Source organism: Botryllus schlosseri, chromosome 11 (genome assembly GCF_051294905.1).
Source record: "Botryllus schlosseri isolate E-star chromosome 11, Bs_hap1, whole genome shotgun sequence".
Taxonomy (NCBI): domain Eukaryota; kingdom Metazoa; phylum Chordata; class Ascidiacea; order Stolidobranchia; family Styelidae; genus Botryllus; species Botryllus schlosseri.
In genome coordinates, this window is record NC_137246.1 from 27,737,219 (window position 1) to 27,757,773 (window position 20,555).

At 39.4% G+C, this 20,555-nt stretch overlaps 2 protein-coding genes across 2 annotated transcripts in view; one reads left to right on the forward strand and one right to left on the reverse strand.

Moving 5' to 3' along the window:
- The window catches only part of LOC145449716 (uncharacterized), a 335,502-nt gene that overhangs the window by 198,360 nt on the left and 116,587 nt on the right, over positions 1-20,555 (forward strand). The window lies entirely within an intron of this gene.
- LOC145449717 (dolichyl-diphosphooligosaccharide--protein glycosyltransferase subunit STT3A-like) lies at positions 170-14,111 on the reverse strand. The gene is made up of 17 exons (XM_080328136.1): positions 13,965-14,111; positions 11,998-12,091; positions 11,114-11,296; positions 10,159-10,377; positions 9,799-9,923; positions 9,019-9,183; positions 8,777-8,957; positions 7,063-7,218; positions 6,549-6,640; positions 4,512-4,661; positions 3,693-3,881; positions 3,358-3,474; positions 2,870-2,972; positions 2,701-2,790; positions 2,123-2,221; positions 1,822-1,937; positions 170-846 (listed from the first exon to the last, which is right to left on the reverse strand). Exons 2-17 carry the CDS (start codon positions 12,083-12,085, stop codon positions 808-810), a joined length of 2,112 nt encoding a protein of 703 aa, XP_080184262.1. The 5' UTR covers positions 12,086-12,091; positions 13,965-14,111; the 3' UTR covers positions 170-807.

Consider the following 20,555-nt stretch of genomic DNA (forward strand, 5'->3'; position numbering starts at 1 on the left):
CTTTACATAACATACGCCAAGATGTGCATTTGACGTAAAGACAACGCCTAGTCGTTTCAACACCTATCTTTTCATCACATCACAGTCCTGTTGTGGCTTTTAATCTGATGAACATCCAAGTAGAACGACTGTCTAATTCTATACCACACAATCGAATCGCAAATGCACGTTGAAGCTTGCAAAAATTCCACATAATTTTATTAGATTTCAACAGAACGGCGGCGCAACGTCAAAAAATCGCCAGAAGTACATAGGATACTGATATTCTCCAGTTTGCTCGCGGCTACACAGCATGAAACAAGCTGTATTAGGTAGCGGTATTCAAAAGAGTCAGCTTCAAAGGAACCAAGTCAGCGAGAAGTGTCAGAATTATATATGAAGATGTTGCTCGATACGTTCAGTTCAACGTCAACTAAAATGTAACAAAGAGTTCTCTGCCGAAGGTATTTTGAAGACAGTAAACCCACCAAGTCAAATCCGAGACTCCAAACTTCACAAATTGAAAAGTGCACAAATCATAGACAACATCTGTCAAATACAACCCATTCAACCTCGGTAACAAAACTCACGTCGAAGGCATGCAGAATTAATTCGCAGACACGATTCCCGTCAAATTGTCGCTTCATATTATACAAAAGTTAAACTACTTTGGAAAGTTTTCAAAATAATCTATCGTTCCGTATCCGCCCGAGCGAAGACCAAAGATTGGCACCGTTTTGTCGTGATACGCGGACAAGCAATCAAGGATTGGATTTGCAAGGAAAATTTTGCTAAATAGTTCACAACTCGCGCGCCACGCAGTAGGCTTTACGTTCGACTGTTGCCGCGGTTTTCAAGGTCTTTCACCTGAAAAAATTGAATACCCCGATTTGCGAATAGCTCTTAATTGCAGTGATAGTCAGTAACTTCAGTAGCAGTAACAGTTGTATTTCTACTTTTCCAGAGTAAAATTGAATAGTATGTATGTATATATTGAAATGAACTTGAATATTTTCGGCTGACACTCGTCAGGGGTGATCGTCAGCAACTAGTAGAGAATTGGAAAGAACATTGTATATCAACAATCTGATCACAAAATATGACATCACCAGCGTGAAATTTCAAAAAATTCGGGTTCATTTCAATATCAATATACTCTTCAATTGTATATTGAAGCTCTGTACCTCCAAGAAGGTCTTTTCCAGAATACTCTCACAGAATTAAGCTACTTGTACTGACGTGGCCAGCAACAAAGTAATTCTACGGTCATGATTCCAGACTGCTCCTACTGCTACTTGACAGTTTTCAAATTTTTAGGCAAAAGTACCCCTGGAGTAGTTACTTTTTGCTTGAAACAACTACTTCTACTACTTGGGTTTGAGTACCAACAATGACTACTTTGACCACCAGTGCTTGTACTACTCAAGTAGATATGCTTTTTACTACTTTTTCAATCAAACCAGCCTACTTTTTAACACTTTGGATTTTGTAAAGTATACGGAAATTTTGGTATAACAAGTTAAGTTTTTCGAAGAAAACATTTATATTTATATGTTATTCTTGCATCCTGTTTTGAGTGAAATCGTCCTGTAGGGTATTGTCCCTGCATCCCGGTAACGTAATAAATTTTCAGACATACAAGTATTTGCAGTGTAAATACCCATTAGTTACAAAATCTATTTCTCTAAACTACTTAAATTTGTATCTATTTCCAGTTGAACCACTTTTTTACTCGTAAATCGCTTTACTCGTGAGCGAGTAGAAACTTACAGCACTACTTCTAGCAATGTTGAATACAGTTTTGAGGTGAAATGCTTGATAAAACGCATCAACTCAAGTCACCTTATATATCCGCACAATCCAGTGCTCTGTGGTATACGCTTCTTCGAGTACGTCAAGTTCAAAATCTTTGTTTCCAATTTCGGTATTTCTGACTCTGTCGTAACCGGTGGGTTTACCTGCAACCAGAGTAAGACAATTAGAAAAATTTAAGCATTTCTAAATTAGATTACGATTAGAACGATAGCTACAATGCTTTTTAAAAAATTAGATTAGAATTATCAAATTCTAGTCTGCGCGCAACGCACATGACGGTCTCCTCACACAATCAACGAAACATACCAAGTCGAATAACAAAACTTACTCTGCTCCGTGTAAACTTGTCCGAAACGATAATAGCACATTTTGTACATCATGCAGTTGAGAAGAGTCGGAGAGCCTTCGGAATCGACTCGGAATTCACCTGGAAACAACAATGATCAGAAGGTAGGAAGTTGAGCACTTATTTCATCATTAGGGCATTCAAAATTATAACCCGAGTGATTCCATTTTGAATCAAGTATCCGTCATTGAGTTGTGAATCCGAGAATCACTCATTATGGCATCACAACAGTATGAATAATGTGGAAAATTCAAATATGTACCTTTCATGTGACCACAAGGAACATAATGCTAGCTCTATATCTCATTAAAGATTAATTGGTATTATTCAACAGTTCATATTTCATTGCACTTTGCGTGTGGGTTGATCACGATTTCTTCGATATTATTTCCACTAGAATGCATAGCTTTGTTTGCACCACGTTTCGTATCAGGTATCAAAACTATAATTCTCATTCATAACACTACTTTGTGGAGGGGCTTATCATTTCAGCACTCAGAAATCAACTCTCACTTCTCTCCAATCATTACAATGAACGGTATTTATGATATTCAACCGACCTGTCGGCGTGTAGTAATCTTTTTCCTTGATGTGCGATCCCCTGTCTGTAGAACCCCCGATTCTCACCATCCACAAGAACTTATTGATATCTGAAAATATGTTGAAATTAGGTATGATAATAATATGGATTCGGAGAGGCACAACATCAACAGTGTATCGGTTCCTTACCGTCTGAGGAGTATCCAGTCAAGCCGCCGAATATGACCAAAACATAATCGACATCAAGCTCTCTCATAATGCCGTAAGCATGTTCCTCCGTCGACGCCATGGCCTAAAATACATGAAGTTTCTGTTACACTGCAAACCTCTCTATTGTCAAGATATATGGCATCAGAAATACCAGAACGGCAGAGAAGGGATATAAAACCTTGTGGATCTATTCACTAATTCAAAGTGACATTGATCCAGCGGCTACAAAGTATTTTTATTTTCCAACTCTTGGTCCAATTGCAGAGCTTCGCCACTGATAGTTGGGCTAGTTAAGAAAAGCGAAACGAAACGTTATCTACTAATGGGAATTCCTGCTGTAAAACAGGTGGTTGCTATAAGAAACCCTGCAGGATTGCGAGGCACATGTTGACAATCAATAAGTGGTTGGGATCATATCATCGAATGCAAAGTTACACGTGGGAAGATGAGACGCAACGTAACCGTACCTGGCCGACCCTTGATATGTGAGTGTTGTTCCAAGTGTTGTTGTCCACAAGAATAGTTCGATTTGCCATTGCCGTAATCTGATATCCGTAATCCCACCATGACATCACTTTCGCGTCCTGCAAAAGAATTACCAAGTGACTCTAGCTGTAGACATGCCATATTCCAGTTAAACTGTCATTACGGCTGGGTTATGATTTGATACCAGTTTCCATTGTGAAAGTTTTAAAACCATGATTGGTCGTGATACTCAAATATTAAGCTTCGGGATCGAATACTCGGGCAATTTTGCCCAGCCCTCATAACGTACTGAGCAATGGTAAAAAGCCGCAAATACCTCTGGAGTGTTGTGTCTGAGCCAATAATATGCTTCTCTGAAATCATCGAAAATAATACGGCCTCCGTCGTGGCCTTTTGCGGAAAGTACGATGGATGGTGACGAGTACGCTTCTGACGTCACCCACACCGAATGCAGCGCGTACATCGATAGAAAAAGGGATAACATGAACACCACCGCAGTTGCGACCTGCAGAGATAAAAGAATAACGTCGAGACTTTGGCTATGTGAGCAATACAGCAGAAATTGCAGGGTTGTAACCAAGTCACAAGTCAATTTCACTTCTATAGCTTTGACTCGAGTCAAGTCGAATCATTTTCAATTCACCAGGCCGAGTCATAGTGTCAAGACTTGAGTCCGAGTCCAACTCAGTGTTCAATATTAATTATCGAGTTCAAGTCAAGTTCAACTACCTTCTTTGACGCTTGGGTAATATTGAAAGCGTCGCACCTATAATATTCACATTTTCCTCCCTCAACATGTTTATTCAAACAGATCAAAGACAGTTTCAGGCCCTGTTTTCAAATTATCGGCTTTGATTCACGAGACTCGAATCAAGTCAAAGACAATGTCTCGAGTGAAATGACTTGAATAACAGTAAAGTGAATACATAAATTAACTCAAGTCGAGAGTCCTTTTCCATATTTTAGAAAATTGCTCGAGTCAAGTTGAGTCTTCGAATAAATATGACTCAAGTCGAGTCTTGGCTCAAGGCATTACAACCCTGTGGTAATATGATTACTTAATTGATAATAATCACAACGTCGTCAATTAGAATGAAAACCAACATAAAACAAGTCACTTAGTAATAAATCGAACCTCGTTTTTAAAAGGATAACTGGAATCTGGCTTCTTTTTCTTCTTCAACTGCACGGAGTCCAGATTCTTCATGTAAGTGCACAGGAGGTGGTTGGCGCCGATACCGGCGAGCACGCACATCACAGGAGCGAGCACCAGCATCAGACGCACCTGGAGTAACGAATTAGAGTACTTAGATGACAGCCTCTGAGCACCAAACAATCTACTGGCTCGACAATCAATAGTGATGAGTAAGAGAGGTTGAATTAATATTGGAAACGAGGCAGTAAATGGAAGTTGGCAATTTTGGTTCATGTCGACTAGACAACTCGAAAATTTTCGACTTTTCCATATTAGATTAGAATTAGAAAGACTGAATTAGAAAGACTGAAACCTGAGTCCGGTCTAACAAGCACGAGAATGAAAAATGTCTGTACACCGAGCTTCGACTCATTCCATCATAATTTAGCAAATTTCTTGAAATTTGTAACGCACACCCTCAGAATTGTCCAGTATTTACAAATGTTGTTCTTTTTTGAATTGTCGTCACATTAAAAAAAAAAATTTAAAAATTTCCAGCGGTTCAAAAGATAATGCCATTCAAAATTCTCTTGTGACTAGGTGGCGCTGCATGCAAAATCTTAAGATCCATATTTTTTGCTCCAATGATGGCGGAGAATCAATTAAAATATCTAATAATCCAATTCTGGGGCCGAGGAATTGAACAAAATCAACTTTTTCGCTCTAAACCAGGGGTGTCAAACTCAGATCGGGTCGCGGGCCGGATTCAAAAGTTTTGATCGCGCGCGGGCCGGAGTTATCAAATGATCCAAAATGTTACCTCCGAACCTCGTGTTTTCCACTGGAATGCTTTATTATCAACCGCCATGCACAATAGTATTATATGTAATATCACGGATCATATTCGGGCTCTATTTTAGCAACTCCGTTATTCGCAGACAATGAAATTGACAATTGCGACAAATTCGCCGATTGAATACACTTATAAACTACTAAAACAGGGGGTTTAACGACGATACAACATGGAATAATTCAATGATCTCCTTACTTTAATCATAATGCGTCGTTTGGCCCTGGGTATTCGTGATGAGGTATATAAGATATTGTAAACGAGGGCGCTGGAATTTTGTTCATCGTTTTTATATCACCAATTCACCATTCGATTTCTCTGGAGACCGAGGCTGGGGCCTTTTCGGTAATAAGGCAATGCGACCAGAGATATTAGAAATATATTCTTCGTGTAGCTATTATATTTTACATGCAACGGTTTCGGATTGTCGTTTGCGCCTCTGTGAATAATTTCCCCAGACAACTCTGAACAGAATATGCTATTTTTTGCCTTCCCATAATGTAGTGTCAATGTCACCACCTTGCTCCTGATAGTTACCTGAGTGAGAACTCAACACTGTCGACAGATGGTTATGATGTGACCGATGAACACGTTCCACATTTACTGCTATTAAAAATGTACTCTATAATACAATAATTTGTCAATTTACTCAGAATGACCTCGCGGGCCGGATAAAATGGTCTGGCGGGCCGGATGCGTCCCGCGGGCCGTATGTTTGACACCCCTGCTCTAAACTCAACGGAAAAAAGGTTACTAATGAAAGAAAATTTGGGGGGACGCGGACTTGACAATTTATGTAGGACTCCGTTCACACAAAAAATTATTGCAAAACGTAATTTGAAGCATTATGATTGATAAATAATTGGATTTTCTACGTAAAATTTAAAAAAGAACTACATTTGCAAATGTTGAACAACTCTGAGGGTATGCATTACAGCCCTTGCTAAGTTATAATGGACATAGCCATTATAGAGTTCTCGTGCAGGATTTTCCGGTAATTAGATTAGTGCGAACAAGTGTAAAGCAACAGAACGTGACCATTGATCTTCCATGTTAGATTAGACTGAGTAAATGTATGTAAAAAAAGATTAACACTGTGATAAATATTATGTATATATTATTTGATTGAATATACGTGTTGTATATGCAGAAGAGGTAGGTATGTGCCATGACGGAATAAAACTCACCATGACGGCAGCGAAATACATGCTGGTCACACCGTACATGATAATGAAGATGTTGAAGTCCGTCAAGTTTTTGAAACAAACGTAGAGTCCGACTGAAAAGAAAAAATAGCGTTCCTCGAAATCGTTGAGAACCAGGAGACATTTTAGGATTTATTCAGATGGATCAATTTCTCTCAAATTTTACTGGCTACTTGATAAAATTGTAAGGTCGGCTAAAGAACGCTGTCAATCATATTTGGCTGAATTTCAACCCGTAGAAGCGTATCTATGAGAGTGAAAAATGAGATTTCGAAAAAAAAGTAAAATAAAAACAACTGGCGAGTGGAATTGTTAGGTTGTTTTAAAAAACGATACACATCAAATTAGGCTCAGTTTAAACTTGTCGAAGAAAAGTTATAGGATTAGTAAATTTCGAGTTTGATAAAATAGTATTTACGATGGGTGATTTTACAATTAATAGCGATAGACTTTATAAAGTTACCAGTAGAAATTTTGATCAGCCCTATGAACATACCAGGGAAGAAGAACACCAGCAACTGAAGATCGAAGTAAAATGACGACCACGCCGTCGGTTGATGTTCGGAAACGGACGCGATAATCGGAATGTTGTTCTTTGCGTAACTCGGATCGAGGAGAGAATAGAACCTTCCAGTCCATGGCGCCACTTTGCCTGAGAATTTAAATAATTTCACAACGGGCACAATGATCCCCGAGTACTCGAATCTGAAAAGAGTATTAAACAGGGTTGTAATGACTCGAGTCACGATTTTTCGATGACTTGACTTGAGTCATTTTCTCAAATTACGGAAATGAATCGACACGAGTCAATCTGTGTATTGACTGGACTTGGAATCGAATCATTGCGCGTGACTCGAGACTCAGACGGACAAGACCGACATTTCATTGCAATTTCGAAAAACAGTAAAGTAACCACACTATTGGGATTTCGTCTATTGGTACTGGAACTTGACCAGAAACTGCTAAAAGTGAGGAAAATTAGTATATTATAAATGCGAACCATTCGATATCACCAAACAGAGTTATAAAAAGTGGGTTTACAAGACTTTTACTGGAAACTGAGCAGTCAACACATTGACTTGGACTCGAGTCATATTGACTTGTGACTTGGTTACAGCCCTGAGTTTGATGGAGTAGTTACTGGCTGCGTTTGTTTGGAAATGGAAGAAATTCTACAAGTAGCTAATACCAGCCTGTGAGCTACTGTCTTTGTTATATATTTGTGTGTATTATTGTCTTCTATTTGTGATTATTATTTTCTTTCATGTTGCAGACTGTCCACTGTTATATTTATTGGGATGAGTGCACTTGATTATTTCACTGCCATGGAGGTGACGAGTAACAAGGCCTTTATAGGCCATATCGTCACCTCCAGTCAACTTTTTTTGTTTGACGAAGCAATAAAATGTCTGTCTGTCTGTCTGTCTGAGCAGACTAACGGAATTCATCAAAATGTGTCTTCCGAGTTATAAATTCATATTGAAATAATCCCCAATATTTCCGGCTGACACTAGTCACGGGTAACCGGCAGGGGTTGTAACCAAGTCACAAGGTTACGAGTCACAAGTCTATCTCACTTTAATAGTTTTAACTCGAGTTAAGTCGAGTCATTTTCAATTCACCACCGAGTCACGTCCGAGTCATAGTGTTTTGACTCAAGTATGAGTCCAAGTCATTATGATCACTGTTCAGTTTTTGAGTTCAATCCAGTTCAACCCACTTTTTTTAACTCAGCTCGAGTGATATAGAATGGCTCGCATTCGTACTATCGTAATTTTCCTCAGTCCTAACATTTTCTGGCCATATTTTCCAAGTATCAGGACTGAGACGAAATACCAATCATGTGGTGACTTTACTATTCTTAGAAATTAAAATGAAATGTCTGTCTTGGCCGTCCTAGTCTCGAGTCATGCACATTGACTCGAGTACAAGCCGAGTCAATACAAAAACTGACCCGAGTCAACTCAGCGACAAATCGATACTCAAGTCGAGTCATTACAACCCTGGTAATTGTCAGCAACTAGCAGAGAATTGAAAAGATCATTGTGCATCATTTCCATTTCTCTACTAGTTGCTGACGATTACCACTGCCGAGTATCAGCCGAAAATTTTCGAGTTCATTTCAATAACAATATATTATTGAATGATGTATTGAAGTTCTGTACGTCCGAGAGCCCCACTCACCCACTCTTTTATAAATAACAACTCACCGGCTAAAGTCAAAAAAGCGACGATTCCAGCCACCACAACTCCGATCACGTACAGCATGAACTGGTAGAGGACCTCAAATTGTTTAGGCGTCACTCTGCTTCGGACGTAAGTCGTGAAAGCCACGATTTGGCAGAGTCCAAACACACCCAACGCTCCCATATGCTCCGATGTTTGAACAGGCTGCAAAAATATTACAACTACTTGCAACGGCAAAGTAAGCATTTATTGCGAATAAACGTACCTGGAATCCCACAAAAGAGATTTGCATCGACAATATCGTCCCCACGGTGTAGACGGTCGTATACGCGACATACATTTTATGAGAGAATCGCCCAGTCGCGATGCATACCAGTACGTGAATCGGGATCAAGTTGATAAGAAAAACGTAACCTCCCCATGAGGATACCTGTAAACAAATCACAAACGAGTTATTCTCGAAAAAAAAATGTAACACCTTTTCAAATGACAGAACTGTTTTGGGATATTTCTTCACATCTTCAATTTAATTGTTGTTAATGTTCCGGTTGACAAAGCAATACAATTTGTGTGCCATCAAAAATGGTACATTGAGTTTGAGCGCTCTCTTCACCCCGACTATTTGAAATTTCATGATGGTGATGTGACGTCTCATTTTGTGATACGATTGTTGATATACAATGTTCTTTCCAATTCTCTACTAGTTGCTGACGATCGCCCCTGACGAGAGTCAGCCAAAAATATTCGGGTTCATTTCAATATGAAAATTGCTTTATTTGCAGTGCCATCAATAATTTTCAATCTTTGCAAAGATGCATCCAGCAATTTTTCAAATTATCCCACCTGCGACAAAATCTACTTTTGAAAACTGTGCCTACTCGAGTACTTTTCCAACCAGTCATTTTCTACTCCAGTAGTTTAGACATGTCTTGCAAGTAGCTACTTCTACGCAAGTAAAAATGCTAACTACTCTGACCACCTCTGAGAAGCACCCATCAGTTGTCACTACAAACGGCAATAGACTTGGAATAGTAACAGAACATACCATGTAAAAATAGGCCAAGGAACAGAAAATTCCCCAAAATACGCTCCCCGTTTTGACCGACCTCACCCAGAGAAAGTAGGTGAAAAGCATGCAGAAAATTGCGATACCTTCGTTGTCATAGGAACCTGAAAAAAGGCACCAATGAATTTTCATGATATTATAGCTGAAGATTGTACAAAACTCTCAAAAGTTAACCGCAAGTAACTAGTCTATGCACATTGCAATTGTAGCAGACTGGGACAACTATATAATTCTAGTGGTCTAATTAGAGTAGTTGGAGCGAGATGAGGGTAATCAAGTCTAATGCAATTTGTGGTTGTCCAACTCTGGGTTTTAGCGAGAGCAAATTTCTGTACTTGCCGGCTACAGATCTTGAGATATAGCCTGGAACGACTGCCACAAAGGCGGCGGCCGCAAGACCGGCTCCGGAATTGGATAGTTCTTTGGTCAGTAAGTACGTAACGATTGTTGTTAGCGACGAAAAGAGTGGCGCCAAAAACACGCAGACATTGCGAACTTCGATCGACAAATGAAAGAAGTTGAGAGCATGGTACAATGCGGCAGACGTCACCATGAGACCTGAAACGAGGAAAATATTATTGTTAGTATTTAACAGACTTATATAAAACTACTGGATTTTCAGAACGCACAACTAGAACTAGAACGACTCACTTTTCAAACATAGCAAAGAACTACTCAAAAAACCAGTACCTTGCTGACCGTCAACTAACTAATTAATAGTTTGTGCACATCTCAGGGTTACCCAACGTGGACGCCGTGAGCCTATGAACAATTAATAAATTACCATCTTAAAGTCAACTCCACTAAAACAATTGAAATAGATTGAAACTCAATAAAAATACTAATGCAGAATATAAAGAAATAAGCTAGGCCTACTCCTTAATCTGGAGTTTACTTTTTGATTTACTCGCATTAACATTTTAAATTGTGTGCAATCGCTGCCGCTCTTCAAAAGATGTTGTGAATTCATGCAAGTTAAGGTAGTTCTATGTTCTACTATTACTTTTTTATCAAATTTTATTGGCCATTTCATAAAAGTGTTAGGTCTTTTAAAAACACGCTACACAGCAAATTTGGCTCAATTCCAACCTGTAGAAGTGAAGCTAATAGAGTCCGAATACTTTTCATTCATTATAAAAAATGAATTTTATTTCAAATTTTACTGGCTGAGTAGTGAATTTTCAAAGGTGCAAAAAAGGTTGGGAGCCCTTGCTTCATACAAGACCATTCCAAGGCACAATATTATATTTCTCAATAAAAGAAACACACTGATTGACAATAAAACCAACCTTACCCGGGTAAATGGTCCCACCGATGATTCTTCCAAGCGGATACCAGGCCGTGTCATCAAACCAGTTGTGAAACTTGTAAAACCCTTCCTCCGCCAGATAACGCGTGGTTCGGTAGTTGAAATAAGGATCAAATTCGTGGATTACCGACTCGAAACGGAGCACAGAGAAAAGACGCACGGAAAATGCTAAAAATTGAAAATCAGAATTAGTTGCGACATTCACAAGACTATCAATATTATACAATTGAACATTATATTCATATTGAAATGAACCCGAATATTTTCGGCTGACACTCGTCACGGGAAATCGTCAGCAACTAGTAGAGAATTGGAAAGAACATTGTATATCAACAATCGTATCACAAAATATCACATATCACAAGACTATCGGTAGGTTATATTTCCGAGTTGTAAGGACTCGAGTTACCGTAACTAATTTTTGTGAATATGGAAAATGACTCGATTTGAGTCACTTAATGAATTTACTCAACTCGAGTCATTCGATGAAATGATATGACTCGAGTCAAGTCAGTCATTTTGTTTGAATAAACAGTCAAATGTCTGAATTAACATGTTAAGAAAGTTACTATATTATATATCGAGACTCGAGTCTGCTAGGCATTCGATATCACTCAAGCAGAGTTGGAAGAAAGTGAGTTGAACATGGCTTGATTTTGAGACTGAACAGTGTGCACTATGACTCGGAATCAAAGCTTTAACACTGTGACTCGATGTCTACCTTTATCACCTTGACTTGTACTGGGACTTGTTGACTCAAGTCAAAACTATAAGTATGATTGTCTTGCGACTTGGTTACAAGTTATACAGCCCTGCCATATTTCATTGTAATTGTGACGTACCGGTTAATAGCCTAACACTTTACTTACAGAGAATGCAGCACAATGACAGAATCATCATTTTCAAGAGCGTGTCTTGTTTGTCAATTGACATTCGGAGAAATGTTGACCGACCCATCTTTACCTGAAACATGAAGAACTTTAAACATATGTTGCGATTAAGATACCGTGCGTCAGTTGAATATGCAGCGAAAATTGATGATCAACTGGTCATGATCAAGTGTTAAATATTTTAAGGAGTGAATGAGATGTAACTTGCGCATTAGGGCTGTTCAAAAATAACTATTGTTATTCAAATTATACTCGCTAATTGATAAAATTGTCAGGTTGGCTGAAAAACGCTGTATATAAAAAATTTCAATTTAAACCTGTAGAAGCGTAGCTATAAATGTTAACAAATCAAGATTCATAACAAAAAACACATTTAAAAATTTTACTAGCTATCCCATGAAATTGTTAGGTGTCATAACAAATTTGGTCCGAAATTTGGATTTCAAAAAAATAGTATTTACAGTGAAAAATTCTATCATTATTAATCAAAGAATCACCCAACGTAAATACTATTTTTCAAATCCACAATTTTCTACTCTGATAACTTAGCTTCTGCGGTTTGGAATTAACCCAAATTTGATTAAATTAGCCAACCTAACAATTCTATCAGCTGGCCAGTAAAATTGAGAAAGAACAGGCTATTTTGAACAACCCTAATGTGTGTAGGTCTACACACACGAGGGCGTAAAACACATGCCCAGTTGCACAACAAACTGGAATAACCAACAATTACATCAGGAATCAGGCATAATGAGTGAATACCAATGGTTGAGTTGTCAGTGAGTGAGATACCGATCAACCACACACACACACAACTAGTCTTGGGTGTATATTATGACACCAATGTCATGATATAGCTGATAAATCAAGATTTATATGAGCTCACTAATATGTAGGCCTGCTATACAAGTAAAATGTTTCAACGGTGTTTCTCTATATATTCTAAGCTAAAAGCTTAACTTGGAAATGCATAACTATCATTTGTTTCCTAATCACACTGTATATAATATAAACCATTTTACCAGAATTAAATAGTATATTCATATTGAAATGAACCCGAATATTTTCGGCTGACACTCGTCAGGGGTGATCGTCAGCAACTAGTAGAGAATTGGAAAGAACATTGTATATCAACAATCGTATCACAAAATATGACGTCACCAGCATGAAATTTCGAATGAGAGAACGTTCTATGTACTATTTTTAGGTGATACACGAACTCCTTTTGTTGACTCTGTTGCTGACTCTGTCAACAAAAGGAGTTCGTGTATCACCTAAAAATAGTACATTGAACGTTCTCTCATTCGAAATTTCATGCTGGTGACGTCATATTTTGTGATACGATTGTTGATATACAATGTTCTTTCCAATTCTCTACTAGTTGCTGACGATTACCCCTGACGAGTGTCAGCCGAAAATATTCGGGTTCATTTCAATATGAATATACTATTTAATTGTATATTGAAGTTCTGTACCTCCAAGAAGCTCTTTACCAGAATTGGAATCATTGAATTAAACATTGCCATTATTGGCCGGGTTGGAATCCTGGCACGTTAAGCGTAATATCTTTGGTGTGCCAAGACGTTTCTCAGCGTCACACCTGTGTGTAGTCAGTAGAATCTTTGGTGTGCACAAGACACCGATTCCATATTGGATTATTGGTATTCACAGAACTCTAAAAAAAATTTAAACCTAATATCTCACACAGATACAGTACGACACCATACAGTAAATATCTAGCCTGTCTTCAAAAATACCATTCCTATCTTTTCATTGCATCGCAATCTTGTGCCGTTTTTGAAATGTTAAATTCATTAACAATAAACCCACACTCATATAGGATTTGGTATGCAAGCATGCTATGTTAGCAATTATCGCGTTAAACCCATTAGAGATATACTATCAATCTGATTTCTTAATTAGTAATGACTTTAACATTAAATTACCTGCTCAGCGTTATCGACAGAGCTTGAATATCTTCTTCACAGTTGGATGCCAAGCCCGGAAACAGCTTACTGCCAATATCAAAACAATCCGAGATCAGGTACTCCACGTCGCAGAAGTGCCACATCTACCGGCGCATGACGTCATCGCCGTCGCTACGTGTCAAAGTTTTTTGTGCTCTTCTGCTTGAAACTTCATGATTTGTGGCGCCAGGAATATTGATTATGATAAATTTAGACTTATCAGACAATATGAATATTAAAATTTGATCAGAATAACATATTTTATTACCGATTTAGCCATGCGTATCTTATGGAGGCGGAGCAAAATCACTGAGTCATGCTGCTATCGCAAGCACTGAGCTACTTCATGAACGAATAGGTCTAGTAGTCAGCCCTCAAGGTTAACGAACCCCGATCTGACATATCAACCTCGCCTATCGGCACACGCCTCATTCATTTTCATCAGTAGTCCTTTCAGGATATCCCTTATTTCTTTTCGTCTAGCGCGCGTGCGTCTTACTTACATCGCCTAGGCCCAGGTGGTGGGTGTCTGAATGAAGAAATGAAGAAATTATCATAAACTGATACTAATACTGATACTGATACTGAAAGGCTACACATAGTTATCAATACCTTTCACAGGATTCATGTTGCCCCGTAAAACTAGGGTTACCATATTTTGAAATCGGCAAAGGAGGACACTTTTTCAAAATTTTCAGACTTACAATACTGGGCCGAATCCGGAAAAAAACGGTATATTTTTCCCGACTTTGCGGTTGGTTGACTAAAAAAACCTTCGTTCGAACCACGAATTTCCTATTTAGCGTCATTTACGCCCGTTTTCACTCGTATCTTTCCACTATCTTAGCTTTCAGAGCTGTAAAGGAGGACGAAATGCCAAAAAGAACGACATATTGGCGTCCTCGGAGGTCGTTTTCAAACCCGAAAAAGGAGGACAAATCCTCCCAAAGGAGGACGTATGGTATTCCCTACGTAAAACGTAAAATCACTTTGCTAATAGAACCCACGTACACAGCAGAGATGAGCATGGATTAGGATTAGGTTTTGAAAAAACAGGATTTGTGAAATTTTGTCGGATTTGGATTGGATTTGGACTAGACATTTTTTTCAGAACGGATTAGGATTTGGATTGGATTTACCTATTTTCTGGGAGATTGAAATGTCGTGTGGCGAATGGCGACAAACTTTATTCAGATCAGTAATCTAAATGTACTTCATCATCATCATCATCATTGGTTTATTAGCAATTTTATCAGTTCAATACACCACAAAAAAATGCGATACAATGAAAAGACAGGAAGGTGTCGAAGCGACAAGGAGCAGTCTATGACCTTGGCCTAGGCGATGTAAAGAGGAGGCATGCACATTGCACACTGAATGAAGTTAAGAAGATAGTATAGAAGAAGAAAGCGACAATAAATAGGGCGGCATGTCATGGGAAGCGAGATCGATAGATCAGTCGTGGTCCGGTAATCTTGAGGATGGACTGTATTTATTTAGTAGTAATTGCTTGTATTTCGACTTGAATGTGGACATGCTCGTCGACTGTCGGATGGCCGGCGGGATACTGTTCCACACATCAGGTCCGGCATATTTGATAGAGCGATGATCTTTTCGGTCGATCATATGATATTTGGACGACGTGGACGCGCGTGTGTTGTACTTGTGCGCTTTTGATTCCGAGGTAAAGAAGTCATTGAAATATTCGGGGCAACGACCGCAGTGGAACTGATACATAAACTTGGCGATTTCTAGTTTCCGCATATCTTCTATGTTTAGGACGCCGAATCTCTTCAGCAGCGACTTGTTGGATGGGCAGCCAGGCCCCTTTGGGGCCCTAGCTATGATTCGGAGTACTTTATGTTGTAGTTTTTGCAGTGGCTTGAGTGCAGTTTTACTGGCAGCCCCCCAACAGAGGATGCCATAGTGTAACTTCGATTGGATTAAGGATTTAAAGAGTATCAGAAGAACCCATGCTGGCATGAAGCGCCTAAGGCTGTAGAACAGGCCGCACTTCGGTGATAATTTAGTTTCTAGGGACTGAATATGACTCTTCCAGGACATGTTCGAGTCCAGTAAAACCCCGAGATATTTGGCATTATCTGTGTTGGAAACGGGCTGACCAGCGATATTAACGGTTAGGTTATTTTTTGAATTTACTGTCAGCAATTGCGATTTCGAGGCGCTTATGCAGAGGTTGTTCTGGGCCGTCCACTCATGGACTTTGGGCATTTGGTCACCAGTCAGGGCATCCAGCTCTGCCGTCGAAGATGCTGAAGAGAGGAGGTGAGTATCATCAGCGAAAAGTGTGGTGTTCAATGAAGAGGTTTCAAAAATGTCGTTGACATATAAGGTGAAAAGGACCGGTCCAAGTACTGAGCCTTGGGGCACACCACAGGTCACCAGGTGAGGAGAGGACAAGGTGTCTGAGATCGCAACCATTTGTTGGCGTCCAGTGAGGTAACTTTTTATGAGCTCGAGTTGTGGGCCCCGAAGTCCGTAGCGCGCCAATTTCGAGATGAGAATTTTATGATCTACGCAGTCAAACGCTTTTTTTAGATCGAGAAAAATGCTACATCCCACATTTCGCTTCTCTGAGATATCATAATACTGTTCGGCCACTGTTAGGAGGGCATGTGCGGTTTGGTGTTTGTTTCGGAAGCCAAATTGTTGAGGGGAAATGACAGACATTTTGGCGAGGAATGAGGACAGGCGGGAGAGGAGCAACTTTTCGAATACAACCCCGATGCATGGGAGAACGGATATCGGACGGTAGTTGGTGGCATTAGTTCTATCCCCAGCTTTGTGTACAGGGACTACTCTGGCTTTTTTTAGATAGCTTGGGTAGACTCCATTTTCTATCATGAAGTTGAAAAAATGGGCCATATATTGACCGATATGCATGCTTATCATTTTTAAAAACCATGATGGGATTTGGTCATAGCCGTCGGCCTTGTGCGATTTCAGTTTGTGGATGGCTACTTCTACTTCGTATTTGGTCGTAGGTTCAAGCACAATTGACTGGGATATCGATCTCACCTCTGACCTGGCCGACACAGGTTTTGTAATAGAAGAAGCAATATTTGGGCCTACGTTACAAAAATATTCATTGAAGTGATTCGCGATGGCCGCCGGGTCTGAAAGTTTGTTTCCGGTATCCGAATTCACAATTTCCGAAACAGACTTATGGCCTTTTTTTCGATGTAGGAGAGAGTTAAGTCCTGACCATGTTTTTCGAGTGTCCTTTATGTGTCTGTTGAAAAATCTCTCATTGTACTTTGCTTTTGCCTTGGAAATGAGATGCACGGTGCGATTCCTGAAACGTCGAAATCTTTCTCGTTCATGTTCTGGGCAGTTCTTGGTGTCTAATCGGTTATGCCACCGGTTACGTTTACGGATAAGTTGAATCAGCTTTGTGGTCATCCACGGATTTCGCTTCAATTTTCTTTGACTTCTCGAAAGGCGCTGTAGAGGTGCAAATTGTTCCAGCAGTGATTTGATAGCAGACATAAACTCTACAAATTTTTCGTCAAAGTTGTTTATCGAGATGTGGGGGATGGCTGATGTTTTAAATTGATTGAATGCGGCATCATCGAGCGCTTCTTCGTCCACTAACTCTCGTCGTCTGCAGAGGTGATATGTTTCAGGGGGCGTCCTTTGTTGTTCTTGTGATAGAAAACCAATATGGTTGTGGTCACTGATTTTTGCCGAAATGACAAATGGAATGATTTCCATGTCGCGCGAGTTGGTATATATGTGGTCGATCAAAGTCCTTGACTTATCGGTTATGCGCGTATAGGCTCGGTGATCATTTGGTAAAGACCGGCGGATTTGATGGCGTTGGAGTATGCGTTGCCTTTGTGTTTTAGAAGGTCTATGTTGATATCTCCCGCAATGAAACACATCTTTTTGTCGCTGTTGACTTTGTCCAGTGAGTGCTCCAACGCTTTTGCGAATTGGTTCATGTTTTTCGTGGGATGACGGTATAATACGGCCACAAGAAAAGATTTGTGAATTCCAATTGGGTGATCAACTTCCAGCCATAACTCTTCGCAATCTTTGACATTCAGATCGTAGTCCGTGCAAATTTCGTATGGAATGTTTTCTTCAATGTAAAGACCAACACCTCCGTAAGGTTTCTTTGACTTCGGTGCCGGAGTATACTCGAAGTTGTATCCCGATATATCAACATTTTGCGTGGGTTTGGTTGAAAAGTTTATTTCTGAAATTGCTACGAGGGTAGGTAGCTTCAGATCAGCGATAAGGTCTTTTAACTCATCATGGTGGGAATTAGATTGCAATCCTCTGATATTTGTATGAATCAAACTAATTTGTTTACCCTTCGGGGCTTGCAGAATTGATGCCGTCTCGTTGATCGATATTGAGTTACACTTTCTGATCAGTGGGAAACTATTCTTATTCGTCATGATTCCGAGTTGACCCAAATTTCCATGTTGTTTTGTCAGTGAATGGAGATACTTATGCGTTCGCTCAGTTCGATTTGCGTCACGCAACACTGGCTTGATCCAATTATGTGGGCGAAGAGCGCTACAATATAGCGATTTTAAGAGCTTCTTGGAGGTACAGAACTTCAATATACAATTAAATAGTATATTCATATTGAAATGAACCCGAATATTTTCGGCTGACACTCGTCAGGGGTAATCGTCAGCAACTAGTAGAGAATTGGAAAGAACATTGTATATCAACAATCGTATCACAAAATATGACGTCACCAGCATGAAATTTCGAATGAGAGAACGTTCAATGTACTATTTTTAGGTGATACACGAACTCCTTTTGTTGACAGAGTTTTGGTTGGTGTATCAACTTTTATCAAAATACACCAACCAAAACTCTGTCAACAAAAGGAGTTCGTGTATCACCTAAAAATAGTACATTGAACGTTCTCTCATTCGAAATTTCATGCTGGTGACGTCATATTTTGTGATACGATTGTTGATATACAATGTTCTTTCCAATTCTCTACTAGTTGCTGACGATTACCCCTGACGAGTGTCAGCCGAAAATATTCGGGTTCATTTCAATATGAATATACTATTTAATAGCGATTTTACAGTAGCATATATCGAAATATATTAGCACCAAACCTTTTAGATGAATAATATCAAGTTGAGTTTCGGTTCAAAATTGCTACGTATTTTGTCCAACTTATGGTTACTAAGTTATCTTGAATCAAGTGAATCGTTGGTTGTGAAAGAAAATTTTAGAATCCGTCCATTGCATAAATTAGTATTTTTTCTGAATTTCTAGTTGGAATCGGATTAGGATTGGACATGGACTTGAATATGGAAAAGTTATGGATTAGGATTTGGATTTGGATTGGAAGGTTCGGATTTGGATTGGATTAGGACATAGAAATTTCAAATCCGCTCATCTCTGGTACACAGGGCACGTATGATTTGCTGAATATGGTCAATTGGATTCTGAAATAAGCGCCTCCAAATCAATTTTCTCGCCAATGGTTATCAAGCAGAACACATTGTCAACGTAGCTATTTAAAGAAGCCAAACTGACGGACAGACAGTTTTATTGAACAAAAATCGCGGCGATACGAACCCAGGGACTTTCGCCTTACGCGGATCATAGAGTCAGTTGCGTTAGTGGAGTAGGCCTGCAAATAAAGTCATGCTAAAATAACCTGAAACTCCGAGATTTCCGTAAAAAAAAGATGGACCGAGAAATTTTATTTGCATCTGCCGTGGTTTGACACAGTTTGTAACAGGTTCGAAAAGCAACTCACACAAATCCTCTGTGAGTCAACCGAAAACCTTTATGTAATTAATGTTTTATACGCGACTGATTTTCAAATTTTGTAGCACGAAACATTCAACAAAGAATTCGCCAACACATTCCCAGTCCAATAGAAAATCGTAGGATGATGAAAGATGATAGTACCCCATCAGCACAGTCTCAAGATAGGCCACCATGCACGACTAGACTAGGGTTACCATATTCTCGTGGCTCAAATTCCGGACACTCATTAGCGCCCACTAGCGGATTTCATAGTGGGTTATGAGCACATTGTCGGTCAATATGATGTCACGTTAGAAAAGGTTTGCCTATCAACCCGGTTTGGTCACGATCCGGTTCAGGAGTGTTGTTGTGTGTTTCAAGTTGTAACCGGGACCGAAACTACATTTTTCAGCCCCCTCGTACCCAAATAAACACTGATCTTGGGGTCACCATAGGGCAGGGGTTCTCAACTTCACTTGTATAACGGGCCGCATTTTTACAGCAAAAGACCCTGCGGGCCGTAAAACATCATTACCATGTTGGCCTATTTGTGGGCTAGTATCTGACTTTCTCTCAATGTACATAATTATGTCGATCAAAAACAGGTTTAATGAGTTACAGCCAGAGGTGGTCAAAGTATCCAAGAAAGCTACTCAAGTAGAAGATTAAATAGTATATTCATATTGAAATGAACCCGAATATTTTCGGCTGACACTCGTCAGGGGTAATCGTCAGCAACTAGTAGAGAATTGGAAAGAACATTGTATATCAACAATCGTATCACAAAATATGACGTCACCAGCATGAAATTTC